Genomic DNA, 22,068 nt, shown 5'->3' with positions numbered 1-22,068 from the left:
TTTTTCAGGGCACTAAAAGTAGCGCCCCGGTGAAGTTAGTGCCCCAAGGGGGGGCGGGACTCAATTTTCCCCTCTAAATGTTCTGATTGGAATGATATTTCCTATTACTTTTCAGTGATTGAGTGGTTTGTTATTTAGATTTGGGACTAATTCATGACTAGAGGAGTGAGTGCATGCTAGAGCCGGCGGACCAGATGCAGTGGACGAGTCCTTGCAATCCTTTCCCTGTTGAGAGACTCACCCTCTTGAAGACCACTCCTGAAATATCAGCTGCAGCACCAGCAGACCTTAAAATAGATTTTGTAACTTTGTTTGGGGAGGAATTGCTCTCCTGTTTAATTCAGGAACTTCGGTGTTTGGTATTGTTATTCTTTATATGTGGCCCGTGGGCCTCCAAGATATATAATTAAGTGACCCATTAACACAGAGTTTTGGACAGCTGATGTCATGAGTTGTAATTTGTTGTAATAATTTGCAACAATAGTTAAGAACAAAGAACATAAGAAATAGATGTAGCAGTAGGCCATTTGGCCCTTCTTGCCTACTCTATCATTCAATAAGATAATGGCTGATCTTCTGTCTCAACTCCACCTTCTGGCACTATCCCCATATCACTTAGTTCCCTTATAATCCCAAAATCTATCGATCTCTGTCTTGAATATACTCAAAGACTGAGCATCCACAGCCCTCTGGGGTAAAGGATTCCAACGATTCACCACCCACTGAGTGAAGTAATTTCTTCTCATCATATTCCTAAATTGCCGACCCTTTATTCTGAGACTGTGGCCCGTAGTTCTAGACTCCTCAGCCAGGGGAACCATCCTCCCAGTATCTAACCTGTCAGGCCCCTTAAAAATGTGATACGTTTCAATGAGATCACCTCTCATTCTTCTAAAGTGTAGGTAGGGAATATAGGCCGAGTCTACTCAATCTCTCCTCGTAGGATAATCCGCCCATCCCAGAAATCAGTCTAGTGAACCTTTGTTGCACTCCCTCCAAGGCAAGTATATCCTTCCTTAAGTAAGGAGACCAAAACTGTACACGTTGGGGGTAATTTTGATTTTGTGCAATAGTGTAAAACGGGTGATGTCACTGGAATTAAAACTTGGGAGAGATGTAAAATGGGCTGTCGATTCACTAACATCCCTCTCAGTAGAGAAACGAACCTCTGAATGCATGGAGGGTAATTTTAATTTTTGGTGATTGTGTCAAATGGATGATATTGGCTCCGCCGCCTGCTATGCACCTATTCAGCATTTTTTTTAAACAAATTAAATGAAGGCAGAAGAGCTGCAGGTACATTTAATACAGACTGTGTCACTTAATATGTCACGGTAACAGTATTGCCAACCTCACCACCTTATAAATCAGGAGACAAACTCTTAAAAATCATGAAATTTTGTACAGAAAGCAAGAGTTGCTATTTTTTCGAACATAAATCAATATAGACTGAGAGTTGGTTTACATTTCCTGGCATGGCTTCAGCCCCATTCAGTTGTTGCTTTCTTCTCCCCTTGCTTTCACTGGCGAGTTCCAGGAAGCCCAGGAAACCCGTGGAGACAAAGTTAAACTCCAAAACCCACGTTAGAATGGCTGTGATTGAGTGATTAACATATTGGCCCACAATTTGCCATTGTAATAACTGTCAGTGCTCACTGTCATTACTGTGTAAAACTGATAGCAACATCTGGCATCCGCACATACGCAATTTAACATTGAAATCCGGAAGTTCCTGTCAGTGATACCCCTCTCCTCTACAGGGTGCACTGCTGCAGTCTTGGAACATGGAATCTGCACAGAATCACTGATTTGACGTGAACTTCAACTATTTACACAATATTCTCACTGTAAAAACCAATGGAAATGTTAAAACCTTGTTCAATCAGGAGTAATTGAATTTTTAACAATGTACTAAGTCATAATTACTGGTGAACAACCTCTCTGGCCCTGAAAAACTAATTTTAAAAGTGTGGAGTCTCATTTCCTCAGAAGAACATTTAAAATTTGCAGATTTTTTAAACAATAAAAATTAATTTATATTTTATTTTTTTAAAGATGGTTTTATGATTTTTAAGTTTCTCCCTTAATTTTGCTTTCTGTACAATGAGTTATATGTGAATAATATTCCCTGCTTCTAATTCTTGATTTGCTGTCTGTGAGAATTCTTCAATCTAATTGGCTGATCAACCTGCCTGCTGTCTGGACAGCACAGATCCACTATAGATAGCACCAAATTCAAAGTGACATTGGAAATGAGGAAATCTATACTCCAGAGCCCACTAAATCTTTGTGGCCAGCATTTTTTGAGGTCAGTGGTAAGCGCTGTCCCTTCACTGCTGACTGTTTTAAAATCTGGACCTCTGTTTTGCTCTCTGTAACAGTTTTAAAAAGTCGGGATAAAAGCAGGTTCTCATTTCCTGCTTCCCAGTCTATGAGAATTCTGGAATGTGATTGGTTGCTTAGACAGCTTGTTGACATCACAGTAGATCGTACTAGGGAACCCCCACTATACTGCAAAGACATCACTTACGTGACGATAAAGGCTAACTTCTCACCACAGAGATCGCAAGATGGGCAGCTTTCTTTGGGGCAAGTGGCGAACTGCTTTACTACTGACCACAAATTCTGGGCCAAAATGGGAGAAGAATGTTATCCTCAGTCAGTTAAAGTGTCAGCTGTGGCTCAGCTGGTAGCACCCTCGCCTCTGCGTCAGAAGGTTGTGGGTTCAGGTTCCACACCAGAGACTTGAGCACAAAAATCTAGGCTGACACTCCAGTGCAGTACTGAGGGTGTGTTGCACTGTTGGGGTTGCTATTTTGGGGATAAAATGTTAAACCGAGGCCCCGTCTGCTCTCTTAGGTGGACGTAACAGATCCCATGGCACTATTTCAATGAAGAGCAGGGGAGTTATTCCCGGTGTCCTGGCCAATATTTAGCCCTCAATCAACACCACTAAAACAGCTTGGCCTAGAAATTCACTTGCGTTTGCGCCCAATTAGGGGCGAAAGAGTGGGTTGCGCCGGAAGTTGCGTCGCGCCCGAAATTAGGTGGGCCCTAACATCGGCGTTAGCCGGTAGCGCTGCGCCGGCACCGATTACGTCATCGGTGTGCGCAGTGCCCCGGTACCGCCCAAAACCACGCCGATCCCCATCTTCAGTAGTGGCCGCCTCATCCGTGGCGGCCGCTAACAACATCGGGAGACCGGGTCCTTACAGCAGCCTTAGCGGGGCGCTTTAAGGTGGAGGTGCGGCCGGCCGCTTTTTCGGCGGCCGCCTGCCCGCACCTCCTTCCCCGGCCTCCTCCACCGCCCCCCCCGCGGCATTGCCGGCTGGTTTCCGTGGAGCCCGGCACTTCTCCGTTGTGCCGGGCTCTTTTGCCGGCACTTGCAATCGGGGCTCTGGCCGTTGCAGGCACCTCCCCCTTAAGAGAAGGGGGAGGCCTGCAGTACAGCAGCCTGCCGCACCGCATCGGGTGGCGCAGCGGGACCGGCAGCGCTGAAATTCACTTTCAGCGCCCCAAGCGGGGCGGCCAAACCCTGGAACAGTGCCCGGTTCCGCTTTGGGGCGCTGAAAGTGAATATGGGGCGGGCACAACTGGCTCCGCGGTGGGCGCAAAATTTACGGCGCAAACGAGCTGGCGGGGCTATACCCAATTTCTAGGCCCTTGTCTGGTCATTATCCCATTGCTGTTTGTGGGAACTTGCTGTGCACAAATTGGCTGCTGTGTTTCCTACATTACAACAGTGAATACACCTCAAAAGTACTTCATTGGCTGTAAAGCGCTTTGGGATGTCCAGTGGTCATGGAAAGCGCTATATAAATGCAAGTCTTTTTATTCTCAGTCGCTCCCTGTTTGTTAGTAACTCTAGGTCTGTCTGTTTGTCTCCCCAAGAGAGCTGTGTATATGGCAGGAGTGACGCATTAATAGAAAAGATTTTCAGTCAGTCATTGATGGCCCAGAACTGATGACAGTGAACTGGCAGCGTTTGCATTCAGTTTACCTTTGAAACTGACCGCAATTTCAGGATTTAGTGCATGCACAGCCTAATGCAGAAATCCTGAAGTTGTAGGCAATCATTCACTGCTCTGACACTGGCTGTGCTGTGCCCCTCTCCCCTCCCACCCCACAGCCAGCAATCAGTGAATTCTGTCAATTCCGGGAAACTAATGAAAACTTCGGCTCTTCTGCGGTAATACCACTGTTAAATACCCCATTAAAAGTTATACCCTTTTGGATTAGGTGTAACTGGGGTTTTACCAGCATATTGGCTGCTAAGCAAAGGTTATGGCCCTGTAAATCTAATATTAATTTTGTGGAGTGTCAAATTTATCCATTTTAATTAAAAAAAATTTTTTTAAGAAACTTAAAAAGTAATTTTAAAGTTTGTTCATCTTTATTTCAGGTTTACTTTTTCTCCATGTGAGAGCCCAAATCTTTGTTTTGCTCTCTCTAACATTTTTAAAAAGTTGGGCCTAGAAATTGGACATTGCCAAAAATCTGCCAGTGTCACTGCGGCCTTGGGTTTACAGCTGCTGATAATGACTGCAGCACTACTGGGCAAAAATTTGTGCTGGGACCTAAAGATTTTTAGCCCAGCACTAACTTACAGTGTAATGCTCTCCTGGTGACCTTAGTGGAGGCATCTGACCCGAAGTTCCAGTCCAGGAGTGGTGGTCCAGCTTCTTACAACCTCTGGGAGCGAGGCTGTGGTGTTCACAAGAAATTGTGGGCAATTAGAAGGGTAATGAATTAAAGGGACAAATCGTTCAGAACTAATAAAAATTAAAATGAAGTGAAAATGCAGTTTTCAGCCCTTACTGCCCTTTAATAAAAAATAACATTAAGAAGTCCCAAATGGGAGTCTTCAGCATTAAAGCTGAATTCCCTTCCGAACCTCAAAAAATTGGGAAAAGTGCTTCAGCACTAACACAAATGGCTCAGCAAGTGAGGGAAGGGACACTCAGGGTCTTGTGCACAGCACTCCAGCTTTGTGCAGGGGGTCAAAACTGCAAGAGATGTCCTCTACCCACAGGGGCCAGGAGGCCCTCCAGAAAGAAGGATGTGGGATTACATCACCGAATCCGTCACTGCCAGCAGTGTCGCCCCCCCACTGCCTGGCTCCAGTGCCCAAAGAAGCTTTATGACCTCAGACCACTGGTCATCTCCTACAAACTGAATTACTACCTCACACACTGTTCAATGCAAGATTCCCCCCCAATCACTCACCTACCAACAATTTGTACCTATTATGAGGCACATCTCCCTCACCTCACCCCCTTGGAAGAGACTGTGCAGGCCATTCTTGGCAGGGGCATGGCTGAGCCCTTGGTCAGTGGTGGGGCAGCAAGGATAGAAAATGCTGGTATCCTCATATGTTATCCTCTTTCTGGCATGCACCTCTTGCTTTCCTGCCCTCCCCTCACCACAACTCCACCCTTGTGCCTTCCTCATTTCACACACCCAAGAAATGCAGCCTGCCCAGCCAATAGCTGGCCAAAAAGAGGGAGAGGAGAGTGAAGAAGAAGAAGAAGAAGGAGAAATACCGTCACTCAATTTCACACTCCCAGCCAATAGCTCCTCAAGGTCGACCATCAAGGCCATTTGCAGTGACCCCCACTGAAAGTCAGCAGCCATTCCGCAGCCACTGAGGTAACACTGTATGACATCAGTAGAACAGGTAAAGGCACACACAACACAGTTACTGAGAGAATGCATAAGGGTGATGAGTTGATTTCTTGATGTCATATTGGATGGATAGATGTATAAAGTTGGATTGGAAAGTTTGCTTTCTGGTGGCTTTTATTTCAGCACCATCGCCAAGAGGACACAGTAATGGTCAGTAACAGAGGGAAGGTAAGGTGTGGGACTAATGTTGAAAGGGGAATTGGGGTTGTGGTTACTGGGACTGTGGGTAGCTGATTCCATCCCAGATATTCCAGCCAGAAAGGGGTTCTCTGGGTTGCATCCTTCCTTCTGCTTCCTCCTCTTCTGCTCCCTCCTCTTCCCTCTGCAAGTGGATGCTGTAAAACTGAAATGCCAGCATAAAATGCTGGAAATATTCAGCAGGTCAGGCAGCATCTTTACCTGAGACGTGAACTCTGTTTCTCTCTCCACAGATGCTGCCTGACCTGCTGAGTGTTTGCAGCATTTTCTGTCTTCTCAGAGGCCTTCCTGTTATGTATTGTGTGTTCTCCTCCCACCTGTGGTGGTGCTGTCACAGCAGATAAATGGTTGGGTGTTCTCTTGGTTAAGTTTAGCTCACTTTGTTTGGAACTCTCCAGAACTTCCTTTTCCCTTCGAATAAAGCACTTCATGTTTGAATCTCTGAGTTCTGAGTTCTAATTGTGTCTAGGTAAAAAGGTACCGACACAACAAAGTGGCGACGAGGAGCGGATGAATCTGCATACATTACGGGTGCAGTGAGTAAACAGAAATTTAAATTTGAAACGTGAGATGGCTACTATATTAGGAAACATCGGTGATTTTGATGAAAATGTGGAGCAATGGAGCGCTTATACGGAACGTTTAGACTATTTTGTCTTGGCGAATGCGGTGGCAAACGAAAAGGTTGTGCCTACCTTTTTAAGTGTAATGGGGCCAAAGACATTCAATTTACTTTGCAGCCTTGTACAGCCAGATAAGCCAGGAACTAAAACATATAAGCAACTAGTGGAAATTCTTGGAGCACATTTTTCACCAAAACCTCTGGTTATTGCTGAGAGATTTAGATTTCACAAATGGAATCAAGAGGAGGGGGAATCAGTGACGATGTTTATTGCTGCTTTAAAAAGGTTGTCGGAACACTGCCAGTTCAAGGAGGTGCTGAATGACACTATTAGAGACAGACTCGTGTGTGGTCTGCAAAGTGCAGCCACACAGAAGCGCCTTCTTATTGAGGACAACCTTACTCTTGAAAAGGCCATTGAAGTTAGTGTCTCCATGGAGATGGCGGAAAAGGAGGCTCACCAGTTGAGTTCAACAGGGAGTGTTCACAAGGTGTCGCCTGAGCTTAAAGGTGCGCGGAACGGCACATGTTACCGTTGTGGGAAAACGGGCCATCACGCTAATGACTGCTGGTGTACAGAGCTGGAATGCCGAAATTGTGGCAAAAAGGGTCACATTGAACGTGCCTGTAGAGGTAAAAAAAGAACAGACAGAGCTGGGAAGCATGGAAGCATAATGTCTGTATTTGGACAAGAGAGGAAAAAGAGTGTTCATTCAGTGCAGTATGATGGAACAAGCAAAACAGAGGGGAGCGACACCTCTGAGGAGGAAGAGGTGCACATACTGATGGTTGCAGGTGGTTCAAATGACTACTGGGTGTCACCACTGGTGGAGGGACAATCAGTGCAGATGGAGGTGGACACAGGCATGGCTGTGTCCCTTGTTTCAGACACTGTCTACAACAAAATGCTAAAGCATCTTACCCTTCAGCCAACAAACATTGTGCTAAAGACGTATACCGGCGAACCTGTGGCCGTGAGAGGCGCCATTGAGGTGACAGTTAAATTGAATGGACAGACTGCAAAACTGCCACTATATGTGGTAAAGGGAAATTACCCATTGCTACTGGGACATGCGTGGCTAGAGAAAATCACACTGGACTGGCCTGCAGTCCGCATGATGTCAAAAGGGGAGTCAGGTCTGACTGCAGTGTTAAACAAACATGCAGAACTCTTCAATGGGGAACTTGGGAGCATGAAAAAGATCAGCGTGAGACTGGACATTAAACCTGAAAGCAAGCCGAAGTTTCACAAAACCCGACCTGTACCCTATGCAATTAGGCCAAAAGTTGAGGCTAACTTGGAGGCCTTAGTCGAGAATGGAGTCCTGGAGCTTGTGAACATGAGCAAATGGGCCACATCCATTGTTCCTGTCCTGAAAAAGGATGGATCTGTTCGAATCTGCGGGGATTTTAAAGTGACTATTAACCCGGTGCTGTCTGTGGAACAGTATCCTCTTCCCCTCATTGATGATCTTTTTACGGGCCTGGCCGGAGGGCAAAAGTTCAGCAAAATAGACTTATGCCAGGCTTAACTACAAATGGACTTCCAAAAGGCATTTGACAAGGTTCCACACAAAAGATTACTGATCAAGATAAAAAATCACGGGATCGGGGGTAATATACTGGCATGGGTGGAAGATTGGCTAGCTAACAGAAAACAAAGAGTTGGGATAAATGGTTCGTTCTCGGGCTGGCAATCAGTAACTAGTGGTGTTCCACAGGGGTCAGTGCTGGGACCCCAACTCTTTACAATCTATATTAACGATTTGGAGGAAGGGACCGAGTGCAACATATCCAAGTTTGCCGATGATACAAAGATGGGAGGGAAAGCAGTGAGTGAGGAGGACATAAAAAACCTGCAAAAGGACATAGACAGGCTAAGTGAGTGGGCAGAGATTTGGCAGATGCAATATAATGTTGGAAAGTGTGAGGTTATGCACTTTGGCAGAAAAAATCAAAGAGCGAGTTATTATCTAAATGGAGAGAAACTGCAAAGTGCTACAGTACAAAAGGATCTGGGGGTCCTGGTGCATGAAACACAAAAAGTTAGTATGCAGGTGCAGCAGGTGACCAGGAAGGCCAATGGAATCTTGGCTTTTATTGCAAGGGGGATGGAGTATAAAAACAGGGAAGTCTTGCTGCAGTTATACAGGGTATTGGTGAGGCCACACCTGGAATACTGCATGCAGTTTTGGTTTCCATATTTAAGAAAAGATATACTTGCTCTCGAGGCAGTTCAGAGAAGGTTCACTCAGTTGATTCCAGAGATGAGGGGGTTGATGTATGAGGAAAGGTTGAGTAGGTTGGGACTCTACTCATTGGAGTTCAGAAGAATGAGAGGCGATCTTATTGAAACATATAAGATTGTGAGGGGGCTTGATCGGGTGGATGCGGTGAGGATGTTTCTACTGATGGGTGAGACTAGAACTAGGGGGCATAATCTTAGAATAAGGGCTGCTCTTTCAAAACTGAGATGAGGAGAAACTTCTTCACTCAGAAGGTAGTAAATCTATGGAATTCGCTACCCCAGAGAGCTGTGGAAGCTGCAACATTAAATAAATTTAAAATGGAGATAGACATTTTCCTAGCAGATAAGGGAATTAGGGGTTATGGGGAGAGGGCAGGGAAGTGGACGTGAGTCTAGATTCAGATCAGCCATGATCCTATTGAATGGCGGAGCAGGCCCGAGGGGCCGTATGGCCTACTCCTGCTCCTATTTCTTATGTTCTTATGTTCTTAAATGCATGTCGATGACAAATCAAAGGAGCTGCTGACAATTGTGACACACAAGGGGCTATACAGGTACTGCCGCCTTCCATTTGGAATTACGTCAGCCCCTGCTCTATTCCAAAGGGCAATGGATCAGATTTTGAGTGGACTGCCAGGAGTCCAGTGCTACCTGGACGGCATCCTTGTCACTGGGACAAATGAGGAGGATCATCTTCTGAACTTGGATGCGACACTACAATGACTGAAAGAGTACGGACTCAGAGTTCATAAAGACAAATGTGAATTCTTTCAGTCTTCAGTTGAGTACCTGGGGCATGTGATTGATGCTACTGGCCTGTATAAGGCACCGTCAAAGGTCAAGGCGATCGTGGAGGCCCCAGCACCCCAGAATGTGAGCCAGTTACGTTCATTTCTGGGGCTACTTAACGACTATGGGAAGTTTATTCCAGACTTAGCAACATTGCTGAAGCCGTTACATCAGTTGCTATGTCAAGGCAAAACATGGAAATGGACTGAACTGTGCAACGAAGCTTTCGCCCAAGCAAAGAAAGCATTGCTGAAATCGGAGGTCCTGACACACTTCGACCCAAAGCTACCCGTGCAGCTAGCATGTGATGCATCACCATATGGTGTGGGAGCAGTCATATCCCACATCATGCCTTCGGGTGAAGAGAAACCTATCGCCTTTGCATCACGCACCTTGAACAAGGCCGAGAGTAACTATGCGCAGATCGAGCGCGAGGCCTTGGGAATCGTTTTTGGAATTCGAAAATTTCATCAGTACCTGTTTGGGAGAAGGTTCACACTTCTGACAGACCACCGTCCATTGACTTCAATCTTCGGGCCCCACACCGGAATTCCGTCTCTCGCTGCAAGCAGAATGCAAAGGTGGGCTTTATTGTTGTCAGGACACACATACGACATCAAATATCGCAAATCAGACTTGCACGGCAACGCAGACGGTCTCTCGAGGCTACCCTTGCCTGTTACTCCCCCAGAGCATCGTCAGATAGACATCTTCTACTTTAGACAAGTGGAGGGAGCACCTGTCACTGCAGTTCAGGTGCGAAGGTACACCCGCAACGATCCAGTCCTGTCTGAGGTAATGGACGATGTCATTCGAGGGAGAGCTATAGGAGATTCTCCTAGTTTGAAACCTTATGTTTCAAAAAGAAATGAGCTCTCCGTCCAGGCAGGTTGTCTTCTTTGGGGACACCGTGTCATCATTCCGCCACCTCTGAGGGAACCTATACTGCAACAACTTCATACAGGCCACAGTGGGATGGTTCGGATGAAGGAAATGGCAAGAAGCTAATTCTGGTGGCCAGGTCTCGATGGGAATATTGAGGAGAAAGCCAAAACATGTTCCCCATGTCAAAGGGTCCGGAATGTTCCACAGCTGGCAACCCTACACCCTTGGGGTTGGCTTGCAGGAGTGTGGCAGTGAGTACATGTGGACTTCGCCGGTCCTTTCGAAGAGAAGGTGTTTATGGTGGTTGTAGACGCTCATATTAAGTGGCCGGAGGTTGCTGTGATGAGGTCTACCACGGCAGAGAAAACAATTGAGAAACTTGGTGACATGTTCAGCCGTTATGGCTCACCGGAACAACTCGTAAGTGACAACGGTCCACAATTTGTATCACAGGAGTTTGCAACCTTCCTGCATGTGAATGGTGTCCAACACATCAGGTCTGCGCCCTATCATCCCTCTACTAATGGCCAGGCAGAAAGGTTCGTGCAAACTTTGAAGCACGCCTTGAAGGCATCGCAAGGTCAGGGCTCAATCCACCAACGTCTGAACAGCTTCCTCTTGTCCTACAGGAACGAGCCGCATGCCACAACCAAAACTTCCCCCGCCTCGCTCATGATGAAGAGGCAGTTGCGGACAAGTTCTGACTTACTCAAACCTCCAAGGGCAGAGCAAGATGTCAGTCATCAACAAGCTCAAGTTGAAAAGAGAGAGAAAATAGCCAAGGAGAGACGGTTTCATCTGGGAGAGCACATCCTAGCTCGAAACTACAACACTGGACCGAAATGGGTTCCTGCTACGGTGATCGTGCAGACGGGCCCTGTGTCTTACATGGTTGAGACTGCTGAGGACATCGTCTGGAGAAGACACACAGATCAACTGTTGCTAGGAGCAGAGACAGCCACAGAGGCTCCAACGGCTGGTTGGCCTGAACTGTTTCCGGATCATACCGCAAACCAGCATCCTTTGCCACAGTGCTCTTCTCCAACACAGGAAGTCAAAGAGACTGTTCCACCTTTGCAAACTCCGGACTTTCGACTGACACAGGCACCTTCTCCATCTAGGCCTGTGTCAATGCTTACTGCTGTGGAAGCCAGCGATGACCGCCGGTATTCTGTCAGAGAGCGGCGGCCTCCAAGACGCTTGGATCTGTAGGCTTAGCGACTTACCCACAAGACTGGGGCAGAATAAACCCCAGGGTAAAGTCAGGGGTTGAGGCAGTCGACCTCTACCCTAGGTTAGTTGAGTGCATTGAAAGTAATTTACATGTTGAGGAATAATGTGGACCTTCCATTTAAGAGGGGAGGAATATGTTATGTATTGTGTGTTCTCCTCCCGCCTGTGGTGGCGCTGTCACAGCAGATAATTGGTTGGGTGTTCTCTTGGTTAAGTTTAGCTCTCTTTGTTCGGAACTCTCCAGAACTTCTCTTCCCTTCGAATAAAGCACTTCATGTTTGAATCTCTGAGTTCTGAGTTCTAATTGTGTCTAGGTAAAAAGGTACCGACACAACACTTCCTTTACCATCTGAGGCCTTGAAAGCATAAAGCAGCAATCCCTGCACACTTAAAAACTTATAGGGTCTATTGCAGCAAGCCACTACTTCAGTAAAATCAAATAAACCCAGCCCAAAACCTTAAATGCAAACTTACCTAAAACATAGAAACATAGAAACATAGAAGATAGGAGCAGGAGTAGGCCATTTGGCCCTTCGAGCCTGCTCCGCCATTCAATGAGATCATGGCTGATCATCCAAATTCAGTACCCTGTCCCTGCCTTCTCCCCATATCCCTTGATCCCTTCAGCCTCAAGAAGTATATCCAACTCTTTTTTGAATATATTTAATGAACTGGCCTCCACCGCCCTCTGTGGCAGAGAATTCCATAGGTTCACCACTCACTGGGTGAAGAAATTCCTCCTCATTTCAGTCCTAAATGGCTTACCCCTTATCCTTAGACTATGACCCCTGGTTCTGGACTCCCCGGCCATCATAAACATCCTTCCTGCATCTAGTCTGTCCAGGCCTGACAGAATTTTATAAGTTTCGATGAGATCCCCTCTCAATCTTCTAAACTCCAGTGAGTATAAGCCCAATCGACACAATCTCTCCTCATACGTCATTCCTGCCATCCCAGGTATCAGCCTGGTGAATCTTCACTGCACTCCCTCCATGGCAAGAACGTCCTTCCTCAGGTAAGGCGAACAAAACTGCACACAATACTCAAGGTGCGGTCTCACCAAGGCCCTGTACAACTGTAGCAAGACATCCTTGTTCCTGTACTCGAACCCTCTTGCTACGAAGGCCAACATACCATTTGCCTTCTCAACCGCCTGCTGCACCTGCATGCTTACCTTCAGCGACTGGTGCACAAGAACACCCAGGTCTCTTTGCACTTCCCCTTCTCCCAATCTATTGCTATTCAAATAATAATCTGCCTTCCTGTTTTTGCCACCAAAGTGGATAACCTCACATTTATCCACAGTATAGTGCATTTGCCATGTTTCTGCCCAATCACCCAATCTGTCCAAATCATACTGGAGTTTCACGACATCCTCCTCACAGCTTACCCTCCCACCCAGCTTTGTATCGTCTGCAAATTTGGAGATATTACATCCAATTCCCTTGTCCAGATCATTAATATATATTGTGAACAGCTGGGGTCCAAGGACCGATCCTTGCGGTACCCCACTAGTCACTGCCTGCCACTCAGAAACCGACCCGTTTATTCCAACTCTTTGCTTTCTGTCTGCCAACCAGTTCTCTATCCAAGTCAATACCTTGCCCCCAATCCCATGTGCCTTAATTTTGCACGCTAATCTCTTATGTGGGACCTTATCGAAAGCCTTCTGAAAGTCCAAATACACCACATCCACTGGTTCTCCCTTATCTATTTTACCAGTTACATCCTCAAAAAATTCCAGTAGATTAGTCAAGCATGATTTACCTTTTGTAAATCCATGTTGACTTTGTCCGATCCTGTCACTGCTTACCAAGTGCTCTGCTATTACATCTTTTATAATAGATTCTAGCATTTTCCCCACTACCGATGTCAGGCTTACCGGTCTATAATTCCCCGCTTTTTCTCGACCACCTTTTTTGAATAGTGGGGTAACATTACCTACCCTCCAATCCATGGGTACTGTTCCAGAGTCTATCGAGTTCTGGAAGATGACCAGCAATGCATCTACTATTTCTAGGGCCACTTCCTTAAGCACCCTGGGATGTAGATTATCAGGCCCTGGGGATTTATCGGCCTTTAGTCCCATCAATTTTCCTAACACCATTTCCCTACAAATACTGATTTCTTTCAGTTCCACCCTTTCATCAGGCCCTATGTTCCCCAGCATCTCTGGGAGGTTATTTGTGTCCTCCTTTGTAAAGACAGAACCAAAGTATGAATTTAGTTGGCCTGCCATTTCTTTGTTTCCCATTATAAATTCCCCTGATTCTGACTGTAAGGGACCTACGCTTGACTTCACCAATCTTTTTCTCTTCACATATCTATAAAAGCTTTTACAGTCAGTTTTTATGTTCCCTGATAGCTTACTCTCATATCCTATTTTCCTTTTCTTAATTAATCCCTTTGTCCTCCTTTGTTGAATCCTTAAACTGCTCCCAATCCTCAGGATTATTGCTTTTTCTGGCCAATTTATATGTCGCCTCCTTGGATCTTATGCTATCCCTAATTTCCCTTGTTAGCCACGGTTGAGTCACCTTTTTTGTTTTATTTTTATGCCAAACTGGGATGAACAAATTCTGTAGCTCATCCATTTGGTCTTTGAATGTTTGCCATTGCCTATCCACCGTCAACCCTTTGAGTGCCATTCCCCAATCAATCCTACCCAACTCGCTCCTCAGACCATCGTAGTTTCCTTTATTTAAATTGAGGACCCTAGTTTCTGAGTCAACTACTTCATTCTCCATCTTAATGAAGAATTCAATCATATTATGATCGCTCAGACCCAAGGGGCCTCATACAACAAGATTGCTAATTAATCCTTTGTCATTACATAATACCCAGTCTAAGATGGCCTGATCTCTGGTTGGTTCCTCGACATATTGGTCCAGGAAACCATCCCGTAAACACTCCAGGAATTCCTCCTCCACAGTATTGTTACTAATTTGGTTGGCCCAATCTATATGTAGATTAAAGTCACCCATGATGACTGCTGTGCCCTTATTGCACGCTTCTTTAATTTCCCTTTTAATGCCATCCCCAACCTTCGCCTTACTGTTGCGTGTGACCCTTTAAGAGGTGCTGACAGCGCCTCTGTCAATCTGCTTGCAGGCTGGGTTCTCCCGGCGTGCTTAGAAACCAGCGCTGAACTCAGCGCTAGGGTCAAAGTTCACCGTGGTGATGTTAATTCGGCGATGCACATCGACTGACGTCACCACTCCACCATTTTTCTTTGCAGGGCAACAACTCTTAATGGTAGTGCTACTGGGACTTTGAAAATGGAGGACGCTGCAGGACCCGTCACCAGTTGGTGAAAGAGTGGTGGCTGCCATTGTCTTTGTGATGAAATATATGCCTTCATCAGCCCCTGTGTTTTACCTGCTTTGTATTGTGTGTACCGCCCCCTTTTTCCTATTGTGTGTATTGGCTACGCCCCTGTCTTTTGTCATATAAAGGTCTCAAGAGCTGTATGAGTCATTCTATCAGACGAACCCGATGTGGAAAGACCTGCAATGTTCTTAGTGATTAAAAGCCTTTAGTTGAATCCTTTAAACTCCTTGTCTTTGAGTTATTGATGGCACATCAATTTTAATCACTAAAACACCAAGATGGATCGACTCCTGAAACCAGAGCGCTTGGATCTGGACCCCCATGCCTCAGACGCAGCCACACAGTTCGGACACTGGTCCCAATGCTTCGAATTTTTCATCGCAAACTCATCCACCGCCATAGCAGCCGCAACCACCACCGGAGACGTGAAACTAGGAATCCTGCGAAACTGGGTGAGCCATCGGGTCTCCCCTCTCATCCAAGATGCCACCAGCTACGGGGATGCCTGCACCATTCTGAAGGCCCACTAGGTGCGGCCAATAAACGAGGTGTACGCCAGGCATCTTCTGACTACTCACACGCAGCGGCATGGTGAGTCACTAGAGGACTTCATGCTAAGCCTAAAAGTACTGGGCAGACACTGTAACTGTAAGGCCGTGTCTGCCACCGTGTACATGGAGGAGCTGATCCGAGACTCCTTTATTGCGGGCCTCAGTTCAAATTACATTTGGCAGAAACTGTTTGAAAAGGAGGGACTGGACTTAAAACAGGCTATGGGCATAGCGCGATCGCTGGATATGGCCCAGAGGAACTCTGAATCCTGTTCCTCAGGTCACGCGGCCCACTCCGCCTCGTGCGCGCCGTGGGGGCCGCCATCTTGGAAGCCATCTTCACCTCCCAGGTCTCAGGCCAGCCCAGCACCATCGGAGCCCCAGCCCCCACCCAGGAGCCCCACTACTGCCGCGATGCATCGGGGCCCGAAATGCTACTTCTGCGGCCAGGACAAACACTCCAGGCATCTGTGCCCAGCGAAGGGCACCACCTGTTTTAAATGCGGGAAGAAAGGACATTTCAGCAAAGTCTGCAGAGGGAACCCCACCTCCAACTCCACCACCGCCGCGTGCGCGCCGTGGGGGCGGCCATCTTGGACGCCATCTTGTCCACCCTCATGGAGTCCACCATCTTGCCCCGACTACACGGACCTCCAGGGCCCACTGGTGGCCTCGATCACAGTGGATCAATCCAGGCCGCATCCGTTGTCTAAATCGATGATGGACATAGAGGTAAACGGGAACAAGGTTAAATGCTTGATTGACTGTGGGAGCACCGAAAGCTTTATTCATCCTAGCCTGGTAAAATGACTTTCACTAACGATAGTCCCCACACAGGGCAAAATTGCCATGGCTGATAAGACTCATACCTCAAAAATTACAGGTTTCTGCGCGGTTATGTTGTCGGTAAAAGGCACTGATTACAGAGATTTTAAACTATTGATAATGCCAGATCTCTGTGTGAGCGTGATCTTGGGTCTGGACTTCCAGTGCCACCACCAAAGTATCACGCTTACCTACGGTGGGTCCCAGCCGCCCCTCACAGTGTGCGGTCTGGCTACCCTGAAGGTCAAGCCGCCCTCTCTGTTCGCCAACCTCGCACCCAACTGTCGACCCATAGCGACCAAGAGTAGGCGGTACAGCTGGGAGGATAGACGGTTCATTGCATCGGAAGTAGAAAGACTCAAGCGGGAGGGTATCATCAAATGCAGTACCAGCCCGTGGCACGCCCAGGTAGTAGTAGTTAAGGGTAGCGAAAAGAAGCGGATGGTGATAGATTATAGCCAGACGGTTAATCTATACACCCAGCTAGACGCCTACCCTCTGCCCCGCATAGCGGATATGGTTAATCAAATTGCGCAATACCGGGTGTTTTCCACCATCGACCTAAAATCGGCATACCACCAGCTCCCCATTAGGCCAGAGGACCGTCCATACACAGCCTTCGAGGCGAATGGACGCCTCTACCACTTCCTCAGAGTCCCCTTTGGGGTAACGAATGGGGTCTCGGTCTTCCAGCGGGAGATGGACCGCATGGTCGATGAGAACCAGTTAACAGCCACCTACCCATACCTAGACAATGTCACCATCTGCGGCCACGACCAGCAAGACCACGACTCGAACCTCGCGAGATTCCTGAAAACCGCCCTCAGACTCAATCTCACCTACAACGAGGATAAGTGTGTCTTTAGCACCACGCGCCTCTGTATCCTGGGCTGCGTGGTGGAAAACGGGGAAATCGGTCCAGACCCCGACCGATTGCGCCCCCTACGGGAGCTACCCCTACCAAACACTCCCAAGGCCCTGAAAAGGTGCCTGGGGTTCTTCTCCTATGACGCCCAATGGGTCCCCAATTATTCCGACAAGGCCCGTCCCCTCCTGAAATCAACGTCCTTCCCGCTCACGGCCGAGGCCCACGCCGCCTTCAACAGCATTAAACATGACATTGAGAAGGCCGCGCTGCAGGCAGTGGATGAAAACATCCCTTTCCAGGTCGAAAGCGATGCGTCCGACTTCGCTTTAGCAGCCACCCTCAACCAGGATGGGTGGCCCGTAGCCTTTTTCTCAAGAACCCTCCAAGGGCCCAAGATCAGGCACTCCTCAGTAGAGAAGGAGGCCCAGGCCATAGTGGAGGCAGTGCGGCACTGGAGGCACTACCTAGCCGGCAAACGCTTCACCCTGCTTACCGACAAGCGGTCGGTAGCCTTCATGTTTAACAACAAACAGAGGGGGAAGATCAAGAACGACAAAATTCTCAGGTGGCGGATCGAACTCTCCACGTTTGAGTACGACATAATATATAGGCCAGGGGCCCTCAACGAATCCCCCGACGCCCTATCACGAGGGATGTGTGCCAGCATCCAGGGGGACAGGCTACAGGGCCTCCACAATGGCCCCTGCCACCCGGGGGTCACCCGGCTATTTCACTTTATAAAATCCCGTAACCTCCCCTATTCCATCGAGGAGGTCCGGTCGATGACCAGGGACTGCCGCACCTGTGCGGAATGCAAGCCCCGTTTTTTCAGGCCCGACCGAGCCCACCTGATCAAAGCTACATGGCCATTCGAGTGCCTGAGCTTAGATTTCAAGGGACCACTCCCCTCCACCGACCGCAATGTGTACTTTCTCAACATTGTGGACGAGTACTCCCGCTTCCCATTCGCCTACCCCTGCCCAGACATGACCAGTGCCACGGTCATCAAGTGCCTCGGCAACCTGTTTTGCACGTTCGGCGTGCCTAACTACATCCACACTGACAGGGGGGCGTCGTTCATGAGCGACGAACTGCGCCAATACCTGCTATTGAAGGGGATAGCCATGAGTCGGACCACTAGTTATAACCCCCGGGGTAATGGGCAAGTGGAGAGGGAGAACGCGACAGTGTGGAAGGCGGTCACCTTAGCACTAAGGTCTAAAGGCCTCCCCACCTCCCGCTGGCAAGAGGTCCTCCCAGACGTACTCCACTCAATAAGGTCGCTACTGTGTACTGCTACTGATGCCACTCCTCACGAGAAGATGTTTGTTTTTCCCCGCAAATCAACCTCAGGAGTGTCCCTACCCTCGTGGCTCTCCACCCCAGGGACAGTCCTATTACGGAAGCATGTGAGGGGCCACAAAACGGATCCCCTTGTGGAGGCAGTACACCTACTCCACGCAAACCCACAGTACGCGTACGTCAAGCATGCCGATGGGCGTGAGGACACCGTGTCCATAAAGGACCTCGCCTCGGCAGGAAGCGACGACGACCCATCACCACCACCCCCAGAAGAACCTCCACCATCCCCAGGCTCACCACCCCCAGAAGTACCTGCAACACCCCCAACACATGGGTATGCCCAGGAGGGCACCACGGACTCCCGGTCGGAACCCGAGGTACTGTTGCGACGTTCAGGAAGGACTATCACACCCCCGGACAGACTAAATCTGTAGAAGGGGTGAATGTGATGAAATATATGCCTTCATCAGCCCCTGTGTTTTACCTGCTTTGTATTGTGTGTACCGCCCCCTTTTTCCTATTGTGTGTATTGGCTACGCCCCTGTCTTTTGTCATATAAAGGTCTCAAGAGCTGTATGAGTCATTCTATCAGACGAACCCGATGTGGAAAGACCTGCAATGTTCTTAGTGATTAAAAGCCTTTAGTTGAATCCTTTAAACTCCTTGTCTTTGAGTTATTGATGGCACATCAGTCTTGACATTACGCCCTGCTAACGTGTGGCGATAAGGTAGGGAATTTCTGTCCCTTAGAATCAAAGAATCTTAGCCACTTCCTGGTTTGCTGGCTCTGAGAATGCTGCATTTTGATTAGCTGCTTAGACAGCTTGTTGAGGTCACAGCAGCTTGTGTTAGAAATTCCTCACTAACTTGCGTTGATTCCAATTACACGTCGGAAAAGCCGAACCTCTCGCTAGAGAGCGCGCGAGAGCTTTGTGGGAAGCTAACTTCACCGCCAGCAGCAAACGCCTTTGCTTCGCCGCTGACCACAAATTACTTGCTATTTGGAATTTGTTCTGTAACTTCCATCATCACAAGTCTGATGTAAAAACATTTTGTGATGAATCCAGTAACATGCTACTTAATCTGGCTAATATTGATGGAATTTTACACAACTCAGCAAATGTAACGTCATGTTGTGCCGTATAATTATTAGTTGTGTGCAGAGTTTGACTCTTAAGACTTCCTTGACGGATCACTGCGCAAAGATAGATTCCAGAATCCTGGGAAGTCACATTCAGCAACTCAAAGAAACCGACTCCATTATCTTTCAGACCAAATATGAACAAACTCTATGAAATACCCTTTCAGAATTTAACAGTAGCTGACCTCACTTCTTGGCCTCTTAGCCGCGTACCTGGGTCAGAATTGGCAACAGTGTGGATGAGAATGGCGGGAGTCCGGAGGGAGGCATGAGATACCAAACAGATGTAAACAGCCCCCCGTTCGGCACAGGCTGCGTCTCTTCAAAAGGGCTGGAAACTTCATACAGTCCCTCAGTGTTCTGTCGTTTAGTGGAATTTATCCCAGTTGCGGTTTCGAGGCCATTTTTATACCAAACGAGGGTTAAATCGCCCGGGTAAAACAAAGCCGTTTCACATACAAGAGTCAGAGACACAGCTGAATTGATCTCGGGTGTCCCGGGGGAAATCTTCAATGGAGTTGGGGCAGCTGCGGAACAGAGAATGGAGAAAAATCAGGTTACTGGGGCGATATTAAACATAAGATATGGGAGAAGAATGGTATCCTCAGTCGCTCCCTGAGAGAGGCGTGTTTAGAGCGGGAGCGGCGCATTAATCGAAAAGATTTTCAACCAGTCATCATTGGAATTTGTTCCGCAACTTCCATCTTCAGAAGTCTGATGTAAGAAATACTTTGAAATGAATCGAGCAACATGTTACTTACTCTGGTTAATATTGTTGGCATATTACACAACTCAGCAAATGGAACGTCATACTATATGCCATATAATTAGCAATTCTCTGCAGAGTTTCACTGTAAATGTATTAATATAATAATTGTTTGATAATATCAAAGACGGTGCAGTAAAACAATGACAAAACATCATCCGTGTTACATTTGATACATTTGGACGTTCCCGTTGACTCCGGTCACTTGCCGGTCACAGTTAGATATAATCCTGTTCCAATTCCAATAATTTCTCCCTGATGGATCACTGCGCAGTGATGCATTCCAGAGTCCCGGAAAGTCACGTTCACTAACTCAAAAAAAACGATTCCAATATTATCTTTTAGAGTAAATAGTTTTCTGTTATCGGCTCCTCTTTGCAGATATTCATTCTTACCCTGTTTACCCTGAATTGTCAAGGGGCCGGGGGACTAAGCACTGGAAGGTGTTGTCTGTCCCCCTTAATTTAGTTACTTGTCTGGGAGTTTGAGGCAAGCTGATCGAAGTGCGCGCAGCAGCTGTTAGAAAATATATTCAAAGTTTAGTTAATTGTATTCTGTGCGGAACCAGATACTTTGGAACACATTACTACATGGAAATGAAAATGGAGTCTAGTCATCAGGCGACACAAGATTAGAAGCTGTGTGATATCTGGACCAGTGCATGCAGACATAGCTCTATACCCATTTAAAGTCATATACATTTTGTCCTGTAAATTCCGATATTCATATTTAAAATGAAAAGTTCCTATGTTAAAACGGTTAGGCTGCAATTACACCCTCCTGCCAGTGGCGGCGCTGCAATGCCTCTAATGCGGAGAGGGCGCAATTGCCGCTTGACAAACTTACAGAAGCAATTTGCATTATAAATAGTAAAGTTGACGGGAAATGTCCACTGATATAATATATGGTACTGAGGGAATTCTGCCTGGATTGAACTGCCATCTTTAAGGTTAACTAAGGAACCGTCTGCCTGTTTGGGTAGAAGTAAAAGATCCCAGGATATTTTTGAAGAAGAATGCACAGTTCTCCCAGTTTCCCAGTCAGCAATCCTTCCCAAATTAACATTCAATATGCTGGTCATTCAACTTATTTGCTGTTTGTGCGACCTTGTGTCCACATTCTGCGTTTGCCGACATAACAGCGATGGCATTTCAGAAAAAAATCCATTGGCTGTGGACCGCTTTGTGAGATCCCAACAACGCGATGATGTGAAATGTAAATTAAAGTTCGTTCTTTCAAATCTTAATGACAGCTCATTTTACATGCTACCAGTTTCTACAATGAAATATAACGTATTTCGGATTGTAGCACTAAGTCTTTTAGGTTTATTGAACATATGACACCACAGTTAATATCTACACACCGCTAAATTAAATCAGCATTTGTTTCTGTGTCTACTTATACTCAACACATCAAGTGCACAACCGAAGTGTAATCTGTTTTTGAATATTTCTGATTTTAGTACAACTGCACATCACTCTATTTCCTCCTTTTAAAAATCTGTTCGGGTGAATTTTGCATTAATCCCAGTGAAGGATGGGAGGGCTGAGGAGTGGGACGGTTTCCTGCTTTACTTATGCGCTTTGTGCTATGTATAACAGAATTCCGAACCCGTTTATAACAAC

The 22,068-nt window shown here is 47.1% G+C and overlaps 1 protein-coding gene across 1 annotated transcript in view; it reads right to left on the bottom strand.

The window, feature by feature from the left end:
• Positions 1-20,621, bottom strand: part of LOC147116265 (uncharacterized) — a 54,116-nt gene extending 33,495 nt beyond the window's left edge. The window contains exons 1-3 of the mRNA XM_085992035.1: positions 20,611-20,621; positions 20,137-20,204; positions 19,891-19,995 (exon numbers count right to left, since the gene is read on the bottom strand). Coding sequence (XP_085848161.1) covers positions 19,891-19,995; positions 20,137-20,204; positions 20,611-20,621 — 184 coding nt within the window. The remainder of the gene's footprint in view (positions 1-19,890; positions 19,996-20,136; positions 20,205-20,610) is intronic.
• Positions 20,622-22,068: the final 1,447 nt, after the last annotated feature.

Source organism: Somniosus microcephalus, chromosome 6 (genome assembly GCF_052327205.1).
Source record: "Somniosus microcephalus isolate GS21.2 chromosome 6, FLI_Smic_1.0, whole genome shotgun sequence".
NCBI lineage: Eukaryota > Metazoa > Chordata > Chondrichthyes > Squaliformes > Somniosidae > Somniosus > Somniosus microcephalus.
The sequence above is the reverse complement of the archived record's forward strand: the minus strand, read 5'-3'. Positions and strand labels throughout refer to the sequence as shown.